The 21,938-nt window shown below is 39.1% G+C and overlaps 1 protein-coding gene across 6 annotated transcripts in view; it reads right to left on the bottom strand.

The window, feature by feature from the left end:
* The window catches only part of adcy5 (adenylate cyclase 5), a 211,104-nt gene that overhangs the window by 100,629 nt on the left and 88,537 nt on the right, over positions 1-21,938 (bottom strand). For all 6 annotated transcript variants that reach the window (XM_051958891.1, XM_051958890.1, XM_051958889.1 and 3 more), the window contains exons 2-3: positions 17,176-17,325; positions 12,857-12,978 (exon numbers count right to left, since the gene is read on the bottom strand). In XM_051958891.1, coding sequence (XP_051814851.1) covers positions 12,857-12,978; positions 17,176-17,325 — 272 coding nt within the window. The remainder of the gene's footprint in view (positions 1-12,856; positions 12,979-17,175; positions 17,326-21,938) is intronic.

Here is a 21,938-nt window from a genome sequence, read left to right as displayed (position 1 = left end):
CTAATGGTATTGTTCCCAAAGCACGCCTTGTGGCGAGAGGTTTTGAAGACGTCAATATTCATGAGTTACAGAAAGATTCTCCAACATGTGCATCAGAGTCACTCAGGCTGTTGTTAGCTGTGATATGTCAAAACAAATGGAAAGTTAATTCTATGGACATTAAATCTGCCTTTTTGCAGGGCATGGAGCTGTCAAGAGACATTTACATTCGTCCCCCACTTGAAGCAGGCGTGGACAATGTTCTGTGGAAACTAAAGAAATGTGTGTATGGACTTGCGGACGCTTCCCTCTACTGGTACAACAAGGTTAAAGAATTCATGCTAAACACTGGTGGTAAAGTGTCACAAGTTGATCCTGCAGTGTTCTATTGGCAGGATGAGCAGTCTGAGGTCACAGGAGTACTGGCATGCCATGTTGATGATTTTCTTTGGGCAGGATCAGAGTACTTTGTAACCAATGTCATCTCTGTGCTCAAGTCTGCTTTTCATGTGGGTCGTGAAGAACATGAGATTTTTTCATATGTGGGAATGGACATTGCTACTGTTGATGGTGAAGTGCAGGTACATCAGCACAGTTACATCGACAACCTACAGCCAGTTCGTTTACAGACAGCATGTGCTGTACAGAGAGATGCTCTGTTGAACGAGCCAGAGAGAGAACAACTCAGGTCCAAAACAGGACAGATTTTGTGGGTTGCTAAACAAACAAGATCAGATGTTATGTTTGATGCATGTAGCCTGGCATCCAACATTAAAAATGTTACTGTTCAGTCCATACATGAAGTGAACAAAGTGATCCATAAACTTAAGTCAGAGAAGGTCACACTTAAGTTTCAACACTTGGGCAACAGTGATGACTTGAGTTTAGTTGTCTTCAGTGATGCTTCACTGGGCAATCTTCCAGATGGAGGCACACAAGGAGGAGCTTTGATTGCCCTCATGGGAAAAACAGGAAAGTTCTCCCCTTTGTTTTGGCAGTCTAAAAGAATTAGACGTGTGGTAAGAAGTACAATGGCAGGAGAAACCCTTGCCATGTCAGATGGTATTGACAACGCCATGTTCTTAGCTACGCTCTACTCTGAACTCACCACTGGTGAAGCTGGTCTCAACACTCTTCCCCTTATCTGTGTTACCGACAATCATTCCCTGTTTGACGTTCTTAAGTCCACAAAACAGGTCACAGAGAAGAGACTCAGATTAGAAATAAGCAGCATTAAAGAACTACTGCAGGCTAACAGCATCAAAGAGATGTGTTGGTCAGAGGCTAAGTCACAACTCGCAAGAAAGGTGCTTCCCCACTTGTGCTTCTTAGAGCACTGGATGAGGGTGTCTGGCTGCTGTGATGTTATTTGCACTGTTAAGCATTTGTTTGGGTACAGTTTTTGTTTATTATGAAATCTACTTACCTAAGCATACTTGAAATATTGCTGTGTTCTGATAAGCATTTGTTTATGGTTACTGAATGTTTGTCAGTCAAGGTAAACCTTTTGTTCATTAGCAATTTCTTTTTATTTTTTATTTTTAAGAAAGAGGGAGATTGTTAACTTCCTGTGCATGGTAATGTGTTACCGCGGGAGTCTGCGAGATCTCGTGGTTGTTGTTTTACCCAGCGGGGAACATGGCGGAGGAATAAAGTTGGTTGGAAACCCTGAACGTCGTGTTTTTGGCATTTTCACAACAGTTACTCTAGATGCTGCAGGTACTTTCTATAAAGCTAAACAGCATTTTTAATTACATTTGGATTGAAACATGCTTTCTGGATTATGTTGATTTGTAAAGTATCACAGACACTTTTGAAATCAATATTTCATTGCCGTTTATTTTATTCCTTCACTGTTGCTTCTTTTCAACAAACCAAGCCAACCAATACATTAGATGAGGTGGAACTCATTCCCCTGGTAAACCATAAACCTTACCATGTAGTTTTGGTGCCTAAACTTAACCAACCGTCTAATAAGTTATCGTTTAGAAAGAGTCAACCAAAGCGTGACATTTTCCAAAATCTAACCACATAGTGTTGGTGACTAAACCTAACCAAACACTGAGTAAAAATCAGAATGAAATGAGTGAAAGTGGAACTTAACTCACAAAAATTAAGAATCCACATAGGACATGAATCCCAGTATTCTGGCTGAATGACAAGTTGTTGGTTTATGCCTTCCTCCTCGTGTGGACTTCAAACTGGAAGCCTTTCTAAGACGTCATGTTTTCAAGCTTTAGTGAGAAAATCCATTGGTTAAAAATATGATAATACAGTTTAGTTGTATAGGAACATAATTTGAGCTAGGCTTACTAGACAATAGTAACGTGGAGCGGCAACAAGTCGGCACAACTTGTAGAAAACAAAAATACACACCTTTGTGCATAGAAATATTTCACATCAGAGTCAACTCTCACTTTTCTCCAGATTCTTTTTGCAAACAAACTGCCTGCACATGGGCTATTTTCTTGGATGGTAGATCCTGGACAAACTGGCAGTTATTTGAACTCTATGCCACATTCAGATGACTTTCCCAGCGGTGGAATAGTTTAAGTGATTCAGGGATCTTTTGAAATCTCTTATAAAGACTCATAAGCATCCACGATCTATTAATTCTGACAGTGTCAGAATGCTCTTTAGATCTGGGCATATTGACACCACATACTTCAATAGGAAATAGAATACAAGAACCTAGATGTCAAAAGTTTAAGTTAAACAAGTTCCACATGGGCCTTCGAGTCACTGGCCCCTAATCTGACTCTAATATTATTGATGTGAAGATGGGATAAATGTTCTTACTCTTCTGTGTGATTTGTTTGGGTTTTTTTTTCAAAATGAATTTAAATAGTAATAAAAATTACCATCAAATGCCAATTTTATATAATTTGTTTGGATGTTTCACCTTCAGGGACTAATTCAAAGAGGATCAAATGCTTGCTTGTTCACACATTTTTTAAAAAGTAAACAAGTTCCTTTGGCCTTTTCCACATGACTGCACTTGCATCTGGACTTGAAACTTGCTTCTGAAGACCTCCTTATGTGGCCTGACTTGCCCTCAAGAATTACAGCACCTGTCAAATACAAGATTTGTCTTTAACTTGGCTCTGAAGCTTAAAATGTTTTTAAGCTCTGCATTGTAAAAAGACAATCAGTAGTAGCACCACAAGGACCTGACATTATTAATCCCCAAAGGGATATTCAATTGTCTGGGGTCTCATCTATTTACTTTAGAATTAAATAGTCTAATTGCTGATGGCAAGAAAGATTTCCTTAATCTTTCAGTCCTGCAGCGCAGGGATAGGAGCCGTCCACTGATGTTTTGTTGTTCACTGAGACAGATGTGAAGTGGATGATCCATGTATGTCAGAATGGCCTCCATCTTGCTCAATGCCCATCTCTCCACTTCATCCTCCAATGTGTTCAATCTGATTCCAGCCACAGAGCCAGCCTTTAAATCAGTTCGTTCAGACGCCTTGCATCCTTGTTTGGATCTGCGGAAATCTATGCTCATTTCCTTTGTCTTTGAGGCGTTGAGCAGCAGGCAGTTTTTGTGGCTCCAGTCACTGAAGGCTCTTATCAGATCCCAGTTAAATAACTGTCTGAATTGGTACAAATGTGTACCCTTAGCCATCAGAATCAATTGTGAACCTGTGCGTTGGATCAAAGGATTTAATTAAGTGCCTTTCATGGTTCATTTGCTTCTCTGTTACTTCTGTTTTTGAGGGCTCACGATCCTGAATAAAGAACATGCAGATGAGTAGAAACACGCTAATACATTTCTACAGCAGTAACGAGCTCCGAACCCTGAGCGATTCCTTCTCGACCTCTCTGCCTCCTTCTGTTTCCCTCCTGCTCTTTAGTTGTAGCAGTGGGAGCTGTCACTTCTCTTCCTGTTGCTACTCGGCCTCTCAGCGGAGCCCCAATTACTGAAAAGCCACCGGCCTGCTCCCCCCCGATCAGCCCGGTCACACCTGGTTAGCGAGCCACTAACCACACACTCATCACCACAGACAGAACTCAGTCGAGCTTAGCGGATGCTGATCATGTGCTGCCTGCTGCCCTGCAAGTCACACAGAAAACTTTCAGTAGGACACCAAATCTCCACCTTCAGTTTCTTCTGTTTTTGTTTGCTCCAGCTGAATCTGCACACGTCTGTCAGTTTCTCTCTTCTGATTATGTAAAGCATTACTTCTGCAGAGGGTTACAGGTTACTGAATATAGTTTAATCTTGACCACTGCAGTAATGAACACATGTACTGTGAACTGCTGTGAGGTTTGTCTCTTAACATCCTGAACTTCAAGCAACTTCTGGGCACTTCCTGACATTTTCACTCCCTGTGGGCTCATTTTTCACTGCAATATAAGGTCCTGCACCTCTACAGAAACAGCACAACCATGACTAGAACAACAAAAAACCAAAACATTTATTTTGGACAATATGACAAAGCTATGATGCCATCAATCATAAATAAAAGAAGTTGAATTTCTTTCTTAATTTTATTTTTTTAAAGGGAAACAACTGGAAGAAACATGTAAAATATTTTCTAAGTTTCCACATTTGAAACTAACACTGGAAAAAAAAATTGTGTCGACATACTCCAGGTATTTTAGTACTTTGTACATTTGTACTTCGTTTCCATGCTTTTCTACCATATGCTCTGTCCAAAAAAAAAAAACAGCCTGCAGATGAGCCAAAATGGCCTGATTTTTTGTCAAGTGAATCAGTGTCGGTCACAGCTGAGTCACTCATGGCTTTTTGTTTGAATTGAGAATCTCAAAATTTTTAGTTTTTTACAAAATCAGATTAGGGTAAATGGTGTATTTTTGGCAGAATTTTAAATGAAACAGATAGAAAAAAGCAATTGTGATAAAAAATAACTATTTTAGCTAACATTTGTCCAATATTTGTGTCAAATAGTTAAAAGTCTGAGTTTTATTTCTGTTTCTGTACTGTTTGGTTCTGATTAATGGTACCATTTTGGTGTGCAGAGGGTTAATTGCAGCCATAATTTTATTATAATGACTAAACTAAATCAATTGCTGCAGTCTGCTGGGGAGGCAATATAAAAAAAAAAACGAGGATGCAAGACGTCTGAACAAACTGATTAAAAAAGCTGGCTCTGTGGTTGGAATCAAATTGAACTCATTGGAGGATGAGGTGGAGAGACGTGCACTGAGCAAGATGGAGGCCATTCTGACATACATGGATCATCCACTTCATATCTGCCTCAATGAGCAACGACACATTGGTGGTGCACAGCTCCTATCCCTGCGATGCAGGACAGAAAGATTCAGAAAATCTTTTTTACCATCAGCAATTAGACTATTTAATTCTAAAGTAAATAGATGAGACCCCAGACAATTGAATATCCCTTTGGGGATTAATAAAGTTATTGTATTGTATTGTAAACATCCATGTTTATTCATAAGTGCTCATGTGGCTTCATGTACATCAGATCCCTTAGCAGTAACATCCATCACATGCTCTGAACATTGTCTAAATGTTTATCCCCTTACATATAAAAAAAAACCCACACTGTTTCTTAAACTGAACTATTAAAGTCAAGCAACATAAAAAAAGGATAATTTCTGATAATGATCACATTAAGAGTGATGAAAACACCTTTGTGCACAAGAGCACAACTAGCCTACGTGACCTCATGCTCTAACCCGTGAGGTTTCAAAGGGACACATCAAAGTGATAAAGGCCTTTAATAGCACCTATTATGTATTGAAGTTTGGGCTTCCACCTGACTGCAACAGCTACAGGCCATGAAAGTCTGACCGCACAGTTTGAGACTCAGGCTGCTGCAGTTGCTACACACAAACACACTCACACAGTGTGTTCAGAGGGAATTAGACTGATGTGCATTATTTTCCCGGAAACTTACCCCAATCATAGCTACTGCTTGTCTTAACCTTAATGTCAACACCGGGTCTTTGTACTAAGATTTAAAGATTTACGTTAGGGTGACTTGTTTTTTGTGTGCCTGTGATCACAGGAGAAACAAGACGACATGGTCATCAATATCCCCCGCCACATGTGATGTCTATGAGTCTACATCCAAAATAGTGATCAAGGGCCATAACTCTTAAATATTATCGCACAGGTCTCATTTTCGAACTTGATCAAGGTGTCCATGGTGTGAAGCTACACACTAAATTTCGTAATCCTAGCTGTAATAGTTTCCGAGAAAAGCTGTCCCCTTCATGTCGGACGTACGTACGGACGCACGGAAGCACGAAAGCACGGAAGCACGGACAGACAGAAGGGCGGAGGCCAAACCTATATCCCCTTTTCCACTTCGTGGAGGCAGGGGATAATAAAACTACTCAAAGCACACCTTAATACAGTGTTTTCTAACTCCACAAGGCGGTGCCAAACCAAACCTCTGCTGTCCAGCTGCATCTGTCCTGCAGGGTTTACACAGTTTATAGCGATTTCCTATTATGAGCTGAATTTAATGCTCTGTGTTCACAGTTATAAGAGCAACACACAATTAAAGCTAAGGTAAACCAATGGTTCAAAACTGCATCACTGAAACTGAAAGACACAAAACAAATTGCATCTACTGAATGTAAACAGGGCTGCACAGTGGGGTAAGTGGTCAGCACTTTCGCCTTGCAACAAAAAGATCCCCAGTTCAAATCCCGGGGTTGGCCTGGGATCTTTCTGCATAGAGTTTGCATATTCTCCCTGTGCATGCGTGGGTTTTCTCCGGGCACCCTGGCTTCCTCTCACAGTCCAAAAATATGCTGAGGCTAACTGGTGATTCTAAATTGCCTGTAGGTGTGAATGTGTGTGTGATTGTCTGTATATGTAGCCCTGCGACAGACTGGTGACCTGTCCAGGGTGTCCCCTGCCTTCGCCCGAGTCAGCTAGGATAGGCTCCAGCACCCCCCGCGACCCTAGTGAGGATAAAGCGGTGTATAGAGAATGAATGGACGGATGGATGAATGTAAACATCAAGAACAAAACTGGTCAAAGCATAGATTAGAAAAAGGTCAAACTTTAGATCAGAAGAAGACCAATTCATGTCTGATATCTGTTGTTCACATGATATGAAGTCCAGATACACTGGGATTCTATATAAAGAGACAGAATAGTGATGTGTAGAAACTACTCACTTTGCGCATTAATTTAATTCACATTAACTCGGATTGTAAAGGCCCTTAATGAAAATTTGTTCTTTATGATATTTAGCTAAATGAGCCAAACTGACTGGGCCATCAATGAGAACAGCAGTCAGAAAGTTACAGATGAAAAATGTTTTCCATTTAATCTTGATTATAGGATCTTTTATTGATTTTAATTATTGCGTCATCTAACTACCCAAATTCCAATTTAGTGCACAGAGGAAAAAAAAGAGTGCAACAAAGTGAACACCTTAATGGATCTCTATAATTACTGTTACTAAGTTCACAGAACCCAAGCAAGATGAAATCTGTGGGAAGTGAGCAGATTCCTATCACGAGTTGAAAATAAAGACTCAAATTATGGCTGAATAAATAATGAAAATATCAAAATCACAGGAGGTTTTCAGTTCTTAAGCCAAACAATTATTACAGTTTTTCTCAATTGTTAAAACACTAAACTCTATTGTCTGAACCAAATTCTCAGTTGCCTGAACCCACTTATTGAATCAGTCACTCTTTTGGCAAAACCATAAGCCATTTTCACCTGTTTAGTCACATCTTGTCAACACATTGTCATTGTGATGCACCTGTGTTGCAAAATGGTGAGCACTGGTGAGCAAAAGTCAAACACAGTTAAAGCTCAGGCGTCACCGGTTGAACACAACAACTCAAAATTGATCACACTTGTGGCTAATGATGTGAGGGTACATATAAGCCAAAGCACTGGTTTATGAGGCACTACAATGGATAGAAATCTAAGAAGAGGAGCATGGATACGGCATGCCAGGGTTTTTTTTCCCCTGTTCCCTGGCCAGAGAAAATTCTGCTTCACAAGTGCTGGTAAAAATACAGAAAGTGTACATGACTGACTTTTCCCTCTGTTTTGTGTGTGTTTGTTCCAGAGAGTTTTTCAGTTGGATTTTGATGATACACATAAATACACCTGGGACAATGTTAGTTTTCATAGAGGACTATTGATTTGGGAATGGTTCGATATGAACCCTCAAGTCATTGTGATTTTTCTGCCTCCATATTCTCCCTTTCTGAATCCTATAGAAGAATTCTTCTCTACATGGAGGTGGAAGGTTTATGAGCAGCAACCATAGTTTGGGAAAGTCTTTTGCCATCAGTAGTCTTGACATGTGGAGATGTTTCTGTTGATGCATGTTAGGGCTGCATCAGACACACTAGGTCCTTCTTTCCAGAGAAAATGTGGCCTGTGATGTAGATGAAGTCCTGTGGCCTGACCCAGTATGGAGAAATGATGCTGTGGCAGAGTAATGCACTTCTTTTCTTTGTACTTCATTTGTAATTTTTTGTGCTTTATTTTTACGTACAAGTGCTACATGTAAATGCACAGGCTTTCTTTTTTTTGCAAATTCTTTTTTCTATCTACAAATGTTACAAATGCTCAGGTATTTTGTTTTGCAACATGCATTTAGCCTAAATAACCATTTATTTCTACCGCTTCATGTCCTGAGCATTGTGTTTTCCTTTTTTCTATGTAGTGTTTAGTGACTGCTCAGTAGAGTATTTAATTTTGATTGACTTGAGGCATGATTTGACAGAAAAGTTCAGTTTTGAGCACAGATTGAACTGTTTTGGGGTGAAAGTTTGGTTTTGCAACAAGAGTCAGAGGTTTTGTGAATGTAGCTTAAAAATTGTGTTTTGTGTTCACAGTTTAGGGAAAAGGAGAACAGCTTTCCAGAAATGTGTCTTAACAATCAAGAAAAACTGTAATGAATCTGTGTAGATTCTCAGTCATCCAGGTCGTGATAATCCTTAGAGTTTCAGTAAAAGCAAGTGGATTTTCTTAAAGCTTTGTGAAGATGTTTCAGCGCACATCCAAGAGGTTTCTTCAGTTCAGAGGTTTTAGTTTTCTTTTAGTTGTCTTTTAACTGAACCTCCTGGGATTATAAATGAATCTCTGTGATGCTATAGAGTTTCCCAGTCTACAAGTGATATGAGGGAACGTGCCTGTTTCACACAAAAAACAATACAGTGGTCCCTCGTGATATTGCGCTTCACTTTTCGTGGTCTCACTGTATCACAGAGTTTTTGGTATGTATTTATTTATATACATATATATATATATATATATATATATATATATATATATATATAGTGGTGAGCTGTGTTGAAGATTGATACTGGAGAAAGAATATCTGTCCTTTAGGCTCTCTGCAACTGACAGATGCTTTTATTTTGACACGCACAAAGTGATACCATTGAAAATGTGTCAGGAAATAATCATGCACACTACACTTCACACAAACATAAACCACTATAATGACATTTAAACCCCCAACACCCCAAACTCCCATGGTGCATAGCAAAACAGTTAAGTCATAGACCGGCTCTGCGATCGCTACATTATTTTAATTATTTTTGCGGTATTTTCTTGCCTAAAAGACTGAAAATAATATTAAAAAATAATAATTAAAACATATTTAAAGAATATTCAATCGAAACAAAATGCGTAGCGTACAGCACTGGGTGCATCAGTCTCCTCTGTCTCCCCTGTGTAGCAGCATTCAACATCTCGTCTTTTCCATTTCACATAGACGTCTGACTGCTTCGCATAGTGTTGCTCTGCGGTGTTGTGCGGTGAGTGGGGAGCGTTTAAAAAGCCTTAAAATGCATATAAATAATAAAACATGGTCCCTACTTCACGGATTTTTTTCTGTTGCAGGGAAGAGGGGGGGTCTGGAACGTAACTCCCACAATAGATGAGGGATCACTGTATAAAAAAAACAGTGGGGGGAAAAAAAACGCAAAAAATTACAATTCCCACTAAGATTGTTCCTTATATCACAATATCTGCCAAACTAATTGCATTTTTTCTGCATCTCATTCAGCCCAAACTCAAATTCAACAGCAAACATTAGTAAAATGTATGAAATCCCACGGTGCATGCCAGTACCTGCACCACAACACCACATAGTCCTCCAGAAAAAGATTTTGCGTTGTATGTTGAATGCAGAATGCCAAAAACATCTGGTTACATTTTTGTACTGTGCCTTTGTTGCCATAATCTTTACTACAGTGAAACATACAGTTTCTGCACACATAGAAGCAAGTTTACATGACAGATAACAGTTCATTTACAGATGTGACAGATGTGTGAGTGACATAATCAAAGCTTCAGGGGTAATATTATCACTAAATGCCAGCTGTGTGCAAGCACGACAGACTTTGTAAAGGCAGCTGTAGTTCATATTGAAGTAAAAAGAAAGCGATTTGGAGTCCCAATGTATTTGCTATTTGATCAAAATAGCTCTCCGTATTTGCTGCTTTGTAGAACACATGTTAAGAACTGAACCATCTCTGTGACAACTGATCAAACTCCTCCAATGAAAGCATTAAGATGTGGCTCATAACTCTGCAAAATTTCCATTAAGTGCTGCTTGTGATGAGAGGGTCGATGTCAAACTACTATTAGATAATGAGCCTACAATTACTTAATGGATATTCAGCAGATACATGCTTCATCACAGGAGTGAAGTTTCCACTAGAAAGAATAAAGTTATGATTTATGTTTCAAGCTTAATATACAAATTAGCATCAGGATTTTTTGGAAAATGACTAGTTCAGGGGCGTCAAATATGTGACACACGTGCCAAAATGACAGCTAGCTTTGCAAAGTGTAAAAATTACAGAGATGACAAAACTGCAAATTGTACATTTGTGAAACTGCAAATTTGAAATAATTTCCAGATCTTCACAAGTTGTTCATCATAAAGTAAAATACTACATAGTTCAGATCCAGATACTTGTGATCTGTAAGTTGTAATGCACATATGTAAATGATAAATTGAGGCATCATATTGTTGAAATTGAACTTATTTTTTTGAAGAAATTTGAGGTTGTTCATAATGTTTTGTAAAAAGATAGTACAGTTGTGAACATTTTCAGAATTGTACTTTTTGTACCAAAACAAAGGGGAAATATTGGGGTTGTGGTAATTTATAGGTTATTATGCTCCGATTTGAGTGGTCCTGCTGTATGTGGCCCCTGAGTTTGATATCTCTAGATTAGTCAATTGCTCGACTCAAGTCAACAGTGGTAGTTTGTAAAGGTGAACACCAACACCTCAGCTTTCTGAAAGCCTTTGGGTCGCTTTTCAAAAATCTTTTGCATCCAGAAATGGCAAATGATTGTAAAACTGCACAATTCTTAATTCCAAGAATAAGAAACGACTCAAAATGGCCCAAATTTTCTTACAAAAGGAATCAAATCATTAAGAATATATCTTAACAATTTGGGCTTATAATATGGAACAATCTTTGCAAACACTGAAGAAATACAGGAAAACTGGATATTCACAAATAATCACTGTATCTTGAAATGTGTAACTACTGTATATAGACTTTTTGGTTCACATTTAATATTTCTACAGATATTAAAAGAAGAAGTTTTTTGTTTATAGTATTGTAGAGCATGTTTTTTAGAGTATATGCTAGCCTTTAATGTCGGTGTTAATCTTGTTACTAACCAGCCTTTTTGTCGTATGTAAGCTGCTAAACACTTGAATTTCCTTTGGGATTAATAAAGTATCTACCTATCTATCTATCTATCTATCTATCTATCTATCTATCTATCTATCACAAGTCCTCATCTTTGAAATACATTGTACACACTTTTTAGGTTTAAAAATGGGCTATAAAGTGACAAATCCACTGTATTTGCTCTACAAATTCCTGATTACATCGCATTATAAGCTACATTACTCTCTACATGCATACTGTATGTAGAGACAGAGTTGACAGTATGAAAAATATTCTGGGAAAATACCATGCAGCCTGTTGTCATGGCAACATCTGCACTTATCCCTCCTCCTCTGCCTCTGTCTGTGGGTGGGCTGCACCATTCAGGATTAACCTGAATTAAATCATCATGTATTAAACAATTCTGCTGCCACAGAAGTTCAAACTTAGTCACAGTCTACACATGTGTAAAATACACATCTTATATGTACCTCTACCTCCGTCTTAGGATCATTTAAAGGGTATGAATTTGACATGAATGAGCTTGAAACAGCAGATGTAGTTATGTTAAGTGGTGAGCTTACTTAGAGGCTGCTTATAATGAAGTGCTCAGATTTAGTCAAAGCTGTGTTGCACACTTTCAATAAGCCCCTGATGTGATTTATTGACTTAAACTATGATAATGAATGTTGTACATATCAGAATAGCAAATAAAAATATTAATTTCTTATTAAAAATGGCTATAATTTGGTTGTTTTTAAACTTTTCACAACAATTAACGCAGAAGAAAGCTTGCATTTAATAATTATAAAGATATTCCACCTCATATTACTCTCATTTCCATGTGTATTATTACATAAGGTCCAAATTTCATGAGTGATCTGCATAATAATTAACAGTTGTGACTTTCATGAGTGAAAAAGTGACTATTTCTTATTGCTACTCTATTCAAAGACTTACGTTTTAATCCAATTTATCTGGTTCAAATTCGACAAAAGCTGCCTCAGACAAGTGGAAAAGAGTAGAAAAACTAAAGTTAGCATTGAATATTCATTTTCAGATCATGCCTCATAACAAAAATATACACCAGTACGTATTTTCATGAGCCTGTGAGTCGTTTTTAACGCGTAGCCTGACCGGATCTGTACAGTGTGGAGGTGTTGAGAAAGCGTGTTGTTTACACCAGCTTCAACCTGCTTCCCCTCATCGTCACACTCCAGCTCCCCCTGCCAAGCTGCAGCATCTGATGTTACCTGACATTGTCGTGCTTCTGGATGTAGATCTTGTGAAACATCATGTCTTCCTGCTTGGCGTTTATGTCGGCCTTCATCTCCATGGCAACATGGCGGGGAAGTACTGAGAGCAGGAGACGCTCCTGCAGGAAAGAAGATGGAGGGGAATGAGTTCAATGAAAAGATGGGAGGAGACTTGTAGTTATGTGTGATGAGGCAGAGCGACTAATGCACTTGAGTAGCGGTGATGCATAATGATGTACTTTAAACCATTGTGTTTATACAAATTACATAGTGCTAGTCTTAGAATCATGAAAGTCCTGCATAAAATGAAGGAGGAAGGAAAAAAGAAGCAAAAAGGTGTAAAATGTATAATTTGAAAATATAATAATCTGTTAATGTGTATGGAGAATATTGGTGTGATGTGTGATTTCCTGGTGGCGTTGCCAAATTTTCTGAACTCCAAAACCCATCCACATCTTTGAAATCCATGACATCTACAAAATCACCAAAATGACAATTTATCTGTGACAGTACCTGTAAAAACACAGAAAATTGTTTACAACCTTCTGTTCGGTCAGAAAATTTAACCAAATAAAGCTAAATATGATAATATTTCAACAAAACTGCCTTATCCTACATCTCTTTTAAAAAACTGGTCAAAAATAAAACCTAATCACTAATCAGTTACTGAAAAAAAAATTAAATCCTGCTTGGCACAACAGAAAAGCTGTTGGTGGCAGGCTGTGTTTACAAAGCCAACTTAAGAAAATATAGAAGATAAATAAATGTAAAATCAGTGATATATCTATACTAGATAAAGTCCCCATTTTTCCACTGTTGGTAACACCTGTGGGCACTTGGAAAAATGTTGATTCCAGATTTTTTTTTTTTGCAATTTTGTAAAATAAATAAGCAAACATCTTCAGCTTCATTATTTTTTCCCTTTTTATGAATTATGGCATTATACCTGGGTCATAGTGCATAAAACACATTTTAACTTCTCTCTACCTCTAGCCATGGTTGTGCTGTTTCCATACAGATGCAGGACTTTTTTAGTACAGTTCAAAACAAGCACACGCCGTGAAAAAGAAACCGCCTATGGCTAACCTGCAAAGTAAAATGTGGATCTCAACTTGTTCTGCTTATTGAAAGAAAACAATGCCAGGGTTGAAATATTCTTTTTCTACACTACCATATGATAGCCAGGGCTCCAGACTCACTTTATTTCCTAGGAGCACAGTGGCCCCTAACTTAAAATTTTGGGAACGCAAGCAGAAAATTTAGGTGCGCACACCAAAATCGACTTGCAGAGTAAATATTAAGGCTGGACCCGAATATCCGAATAGTTGAATATTCAGTAGTGATGGTGGTATCTGGATATTTATTTTGAGATCTGAATATTTTCTTACTTTGTTACGGCCTGTTAAAAATAGCAGTTCTATTGTACAGTACACGTACCAGTCTTACTTTTCATTGAATTCTAACATACCTGTTATAGACTTGGTGGCTTACGATCCTGACGGACGCCTAAATTGTTTGTATTTGCTTGTTACTCACACAGCAATGTACTGAGTGCATTTTTGTTGTTTTCCTCTTAGTTTCACTCCAATTTAATTTTGTTGAAGATAAAAGGGGAGCAAGACGCTCATTTTTCTGGCTCTTCAAAAAGGAGTTTGGCTGGCTGTTTACCCATGTTAATGCTTACCTAGTATAACACATAGCGAGAACAGTACAAACAGGCTTGCCTCGGGTATGATGCAAATTCTGGGCAAAATTGTTGTTTTGCACTACCGTGCGTATATATTCTTTTCTAGATGTGTATATATCAATATACACTACTGTTCAAAAGTTTGGGGTCACCAAGGCAATTTCATGTTTTCCATGAAAACTCACACTTATTCATGCACTAACATAATTGCACAAGGGTTTTCTAATCATGAATTAGCCTGAGCTAACACAACCCTCTGAACTGAAGTATCTGCCTCTGAAACCCTATGTAGATATTCCATTAAAAATTATGTTTCAAGCTAGAATAGCCATTTACCACATTAACAATGTCTACACTGTATTTCTTTTTTAAAGCATTATTAGAGAGAGAGAGAGAGAGAGAGAGAGAGAGAGAGAGAGAGAGAGAGAGAGAGAGAGAGAGAGAGAGAACATGGGTAGAAGAATGGGGGAATGACATGCAGTAAATTGCCATGAGCTGGACTGAAACCCATGACTGCTGCATTGGGGACTATAGCCCCTGTTAATGGGTCCCCCTCCCAGCCAGCTGAGCTATCTGGGTGCTCTCTACACCATATTTATGATTGATTTAACCTGCTCTTCAATGAAAAATTTCTTTTCTTTCAAAATAAAGGATATTTCTAAGTGACGCCAAACTTTTGAACGGCAGTGAATATATATATTATTTTTGTCTGTAGTTATTTTATTATTCTCTTATCCTTTGGCTGTTAGTAACTCAAACAGCCGAAACCAAATTCCTTGTATGCTGTGTATGTATTTGGCAATTGAAGCTGATTCTGATTCTGACAACAGTGTGGTAGGTCGTTCAAAATTGTAACAGCTGAAGAGGATAAAACTGCATTAAATGTGCAACATAAATGGCACTTTTAGTCTCAAAGTCTGCATTTGGTCAGTAAACTATTATGTAAGTGTTGGATTATTTAGAACCATTTCCTATTATAAAATGCTCAGATGTTCAAAACTAATGACGTCAACTATAGAAACCTGCAGTATGATTCCCTCCAGAAAAATGCGGCCAAGAATCCTTGATTATGCAGGCTAAAATCCTTGATTATGCGAATAAATATGCGGGGTTTTTATGCCATTTTATGCGGGGAAATTGTGGAAAGTTGCAAAGTATGCGAATAGTTGTGAAATATGCAAAAATATGCGTGATTAACCTGCCGTCTGGCCGCGGAGGGATGTGTCCTCTAATCAGACACTGGGACTGCTGCAGGGTTACTGGACTGACAGCCTGTGCATTGGAAGGGGGAGAAGCTCACAGCAGCATCTGCTGCTTGTTGAAAACAGTAACTGCAGAATGATCCGAGTTTTCCTGTCAGTCTCCAAAACGGCAGAAAAAGTCGCGAGATTTGTGGGTAGTCGCTTTTGACAAAAAAAAGTCGCTAGGACGCTTCGGAAAGTCTCTAGATTTGGCAAGAAAGTCGCTAAGTTGGCAACACTGGCGCCGCGCTCCGCATCAGCTCGTGCTTCTGGTGTGTGTGTGTGTGAATGCGCGAACTGATGACGTCAGGCTGGGCGTCACATAAAAACTCACTCACAACTCCATTTATATTGGTTATAGTTTTCTCATTTTATGCGGAAATTGTGAAATCAAGCGGGACCCGCATATTTCTCTCTTTTTTCGTGGAAATGTGAGATTCTTGTGGGAATTATGCGTTGTTTTGTGGAATAAAGTGTACATCTAAAACTCTACTGCACTGGCTGAGAGGAGTTCATGCAAAGATGTGCAATAAAATTATGGAAAATGTTCATTTCCAAACTAGAGTACAAGCTTTTCAGTAAAACACACATTTGAAACTGAGTCGTCACAAACTGTTTCTCTCTGGTTTTGGAAGTATTAAGAACAAAAAAGAAACCAGAATGATTCAGTGATGTCTCAGCTGTGGCACATAAATCAGATCAGAATGTTAATAAGCTGGTAGATTCTTCAGATGTTAATCTGGTGTGAAGAAACACATGGTATATTGTAAGACAGCTCGTTCTTTTATTGCATATTAATGCTGAAAAGTGTAACAGTTTGTAGGACTAATCATCACTTTGCTGATATTTGGATTCATGTTGAGTGTGGACAATCCATGTCCACATCTGTGTGAAACTTAGGTGCCACTTTGTTGTAATTCAGGTTTGACGGAAGAGAAATTAGATTGGAAATGCATCATTTTTAAACAGATGTATGGTCTAGCAGGTGAGTGCACACTGCATTCAGCTGCTCAAATGTTTTACTTATAGCTCCTGAATGGAGATTTCAGATGTTCGTATGTGCATATACACATTGCTGCACATTCATTCTATTCTCTATTGTGTGTGTGTGTGTGTGTGTGTGTGTGTGTGTGTGTGTGTGTGTGTGTGTGTGTGTGTGTGTGTGTGTGTGTGTGTGTGTGTGTGTGTGTGTGTGTGTGTGTGTGTGTAAGGGGGGCAGGGGCAGGCTGCATATTATGCTGTGATACTATTTTACAGCTTCTCCCCTCCACTGTACAAGCTTACAGAGCCATCTTTTAAGCTTGAGTCTGATATTTGGGTTATCTGTGAGGTATTCAACACAATATTAATTCTTCTCCAGTATTCATGCATCCAAATCTCTCTCCTACCTGCTGCTGGTTTTCCCTCTGCGAGTGCAGGCGAGCCTGGATGCACTCTCTGGTCTCCTGGAAGGCCTGCCTCTGGGAGCCCTCAGCAGGGTAATGGGTGCAAACTCCCACAATGTTGGTGCAGGAGAAGATCAAGACATTGGACACTATCTGTGGAGGAAGAAAGAAGGAGCATCTTTGTGATTCAGAGGGTAAAAACTTCTGTACTGTACAAATGCAAACACAGGCATATTTCAAATCCTACAAGAGACATTTGTTACATTTTTCATTTCACTTTCTCTCTTGTCCTGTTTATCTTGGTCAGCATAAATTTCAAGCTTGCATTTGGTCAATTTTGACTCAAAAAAGTCACATGCGATTAGCTCAAGAACCATTAGAAGGCTAAAAAAACAAGCACTTTTTTTGTTTTTGCAGAATGTACTTATTGCAGATGGTTATTTTTTGAAGATATGTAAAAATAAATAAATCAAGACCAAATCAGTCAAAATCAGGATTTCAAGCTTAGATTTGGTCAATATTGATTCAATTTTTTGTTTTTTTGTTTTTGCAGAATCTACTTAATGCAGATGGTTAATTTTTAAGGACATGTTTTTAAAAAGTGATTTTAATGAAAAATTATGATTTCAAGCTTTGATTTGGTGATTAGCTCAAGAACCATTGTAAGGCTGACAAACAATTGCAGATTCTTTTTGCATTTGTATAATCTACTTATTGCAAATGGTAAATTTTTGGAGACATGTTAAAAAAAAGTGGTTTTGACGAAATGACAATTTCAAGCTTAGATTCGGTTTGTTCTGACTCAAAATAGATATGTGTGATTATCTCAAGAACCATTAGAAGGCTGAAAAAGAAGTGCAGATTTTTTTGGTTTTTGCTGAATCTACTTATTGTAGATGGTTATTTTTTGGAGACGTAAAAAAAGTGGTATTGATGAAATTTCATTACTTTAAGCTTCAATTTTGATTCAAAAAAGTCACATGATTAGCTGAAGAGCCAGAAACTGACTTTTGACAAATCAATCAATACAGAAAACAAGTAAATGTTCAGTTTTGCCACGCCCCCTTCTGCTCCTGTGAGCTGGCTCGTTTGACTAATGACGAGCGGTTGTGCTTTCCAGCACAGCCAGCCGTGATTAACAATCAGTGCTGCTTAAAAGCCTGGCTCTTTCCACTACACCTTGCTGGGCCATTGACTGAGAAACCCCATTTGGATTACACTGCTGTCTGGACTTCTCATACCCTGGATATTCTTCGCCTGCTCCGTCTTCCCCCTCACCCCGGAACCCTCATCTGTTCGTCTCCCATCCTCCGCTTCGGCTCTGCCCATGGTTTACTCGCTCCTCAGTCTCCACCATATTCTCGTCTTCAGCTCCCTCAACTCTGTCCCACCTCGTCTCTTGGACATTCAGTAAGCCACCTCTCCCCGTTTAGTTTTAGTTTAGTTTTCAATGCAGCCCTCGGCCATCGCCTTTTGTTAGTTTAGCTTACTTGTTTAGTAGTTATTGCTCAGTTTATTTCCCGTGCCTCCTGTTAAATATTCTCTGTTCATTTATTATTATAACCTCTCCATATATCATCCACCTGTCTGTCTGCCTGCTGCTTGGGTTCTACACGCCAGTTTCCTAACAAGTTTACTTCTATTTCTGTAAGAACAATCAGAATATAGTTAGATAAATTAATTACTGATTATTCTACAGTTGTAAAAATTAACAAATTTTGTCCTATTTTTTGGCAACTACTAAATTCATTTATTAACCTTTACTTAACCAGGAGAAATCCCATTGGTGTTAAGAACCTGTTTTTCAGGGGAAACATAGTCAAGACAGGTAGGAGCAAATACAAAACACAGTCAGAAAATTACATAGTTAAAACACATTTAAACCACGAGCAAAAAACTAATAAAATGGATGAAATTTAGTAGACTCAAGAACTTGGGAGTTTGGATTTAAAAGCACTCAGTGAGATTAACTCAGTTAGTTTCCAGCCTTTCTGCAACGTATTCCATGCAAAAGGTGTAGCGTAAGCAAATAAAATATCACTTCATCATTTCAGTCATTTTAAAGAGCAAAAAATTCTCTGAATGCAGCATCTTAAATTTAAAAAAAATAGTTTATTTACTCTTCTGTAACAGTAAAGTATATATTTTTGAGTTGTGGAGAAAAATAGACATTTGAGGACATAATCTTCATGCATCATTGATCCACATTTTTTTGTTAAATTTTCTAACATTTTACAGACCAAAAAAAAGAAATCAAATAATTGAGAAAAAAATACAATAATCATCAGTAGAGTGCACATGGAAAAGAAGGCATGCAGAGATGAATATTTTTTTGAGAATACATGCAGCTTTACTGTTTTTTTTTTTTGAATGTGTCTCACTTTGAGGGAGTTGTGGACTAGAACATCACAGAGGGTATCTGGTCAACATTTTTTTCCAAGTATTTAAAAACAAAATGTCTCAATATTTAAGCCCTAAATATGCATCAGTGCACATATCCAATCAAGACCATCCTGCAGTAATGTGAGAACAGAACACATTGTAAAACACATCTAAATTTCATCTATTAATGTGTCATCGGTGAGTAGCCTGTTAATGACGTGCAGCTCACTGTACAGCGCAGATGGAACAGAACAGGCAGAACAAGTTTATTAATTTGTTTATTAATGCAGGACAAGACTGTGAATGTGGATTTTGCTTTCAGTCTACTCAGAAGTTTTGCATTTCAGCGGTAATAGCTGGAGAACAAAGCACAAAAGGAAAGTTATCCACACTAACTCAACCCTTACCTACTGTAAACTGAAGCTGCAACTGGAATATTAAAGGAAAATATGCTAAAATATGTTTAGAACTTCAGCTGCTAAGTGTTCAGTGAAGAAAATGACAGCGAGCACTTAACATTTGAAGACAGACTCATAACTTACTGAAAAAAAAATATCAACATCTAAGAGACTCAAGAGATTAGAGTAGTTTTATGACTCTGGTGTGTTTAGTCTGTAGGTGCACAGATGCATTAGGTGACTGTCTTTTCTGTGGAATAGAGAAGACAGAACTTCTGCACACTGTCCTTTTACTTACTAAATAAGTGCTGGGTTCTGGACCACCTGACTTATTCTACCCCTAAGGTGGAGTCGGATTAAGTGCCTAGGTGTTCTCTTAACAATTGAGTCTTCCATTGTCTCTTAAAAGTAGAAAGGGACTCAGCAGAACGCACAGAGTTTGGTAGTTTGTTCCACCATTTGGGAACAACAGAGGAGAAGAGTCTGGCTAGAGATTTCGAGCCGTGCTGGGCTGGAAGCACCAGGCGTCTCTCACATGCAGAGCGACGTGGGCGTGAAGGGGAGTAGACCTGGATCAGGAAATCCAGGTAGGCTGAGGCCATTCTTGTAAATGTTTTGTAAGCCAGGAGGAGAATTTTGAATTTGATTCTGGCTGCAAAGGGAAGCCAGTGAAGGGAGATGAACAGGGGAGTGACATGAGCTCTTTTGGGCTGGTTGAAGACCAGACGTGCTGCTGCATTCTGGATCATCTGTAGAGGTTTGACTGTACATGCAGGGAGACCTGCCAGAAGAGAGTTGCAGTAGTCAATGCATGACATCACAAGAGCCTGAATCAGAAGTTGTGTGGCCTGTTGGGTCAGGAAGGGTCTGATCTTCCTGATGTTGTAGAGGGCATAACGACAAGATCGAGAAACTGAGGCCACGTGAACCTTAAAGCTCAGCTGGTCATCAATCATGAGACCCAGGTTTCTGGCTGAGTTTGGGGGCACAAGTAGGCTCGAGTGAAGTTGTACACTGATCTGAGGCTGAACAGATGGACAAGCTGGAAAGACCATGAGTTCAGGCTTAGACAGATTTAGCTGAAGGTGCCGTTCCTTCATCCATGTGGAGATATCAGCCAGACATGCTGATATCCAAGCTGAAACTGTTGTGTCGTCCGGTGGAAAAGAGAGGAAAAGCTGAGTGTCATCAGCATAACAGTAGTAGGAGAAGCCATGGGAGCGGATCACTGCACCAAGTGAGGTGGTGTACAGAGAGAAGAGCAAGGGACCAAGCACCGACCCCTGAGGGACCCCTGTTGATAGGCCATGTGATCTTGACACCTCCCCTCGCCATGACACTCTGAAGGATCTGCCTGTGAGGTAGGACTTGAACCACAAAAAGACAGAACCTGAGATGCCGAGCTCAGAGAGTGTGGAGAGGAGGATTTGATGGTTCACGGTGACAAAGGCAGCAGACAAGTCCAGCAGCAGTAGGACAGAGGACTGACCAGCAGCTCTCGCCAGCCGCAGAGATTCTGTGACTGATAGGAGTGCAGTCTCAATGGAGTGGTCGCACCTGAAGCCTGACTGAAAAGAGTCAAGTGGGTTGTTGTTCCGCAGATGTTCAGAGACCTGGTTAAATACTGAGCGCTCCACTATTTTTGACAGGAATGGTAGAAGTGAGACTGGCCTGTAGTTTTCAACCTGGGCTGGGTTGAGATGAGGCTTTTTGAGCAGTGGGGTGACGCGGGCTTGGTTAAAAGTAGCAGGAAAAATGCCAGTTTCCAGGGAGGAGTTGACAATGTGTGTGACTGCAGGTTTGATTGTGGGCAAGATGGTCTGCAGGATATTGGTGGGTATTGGATCGAGAGGGCAAGTTGTAGGTTTTGAGCTCAGAAGAAGTCTGGAAACCTCATCCTTGCTCAGAGGAGCAAAAGAGCAGAGTGAAGGAGCAGTAGTGGGTTTGAGCTGACTGGACTGATCAGGCTCAGAGAACTAGTTGCTG

The sequence above is a fragment of the Acanthochromis polyacanthus genome, chromosome 14, assembly GCF_021347895.1.
Source record: "Acanthochromis polyacanthus isolate Apoly-LR-REF ecotype Palm Island chromosome 14, KAUST_Apoly_ChrSc, whole genome shotgun sequence".
Classification (NCBI taxonomy): Eukaryota; Metazoa; Chordata; class Actinopteri; family Pomacentridae; genus Acanthochromis; species Acanthochromis polyacanthus.
Note: the sequence above shows the minus strand (reverse complement) of the source record. Positions and strands in the feature narration are given on the sequence as shown.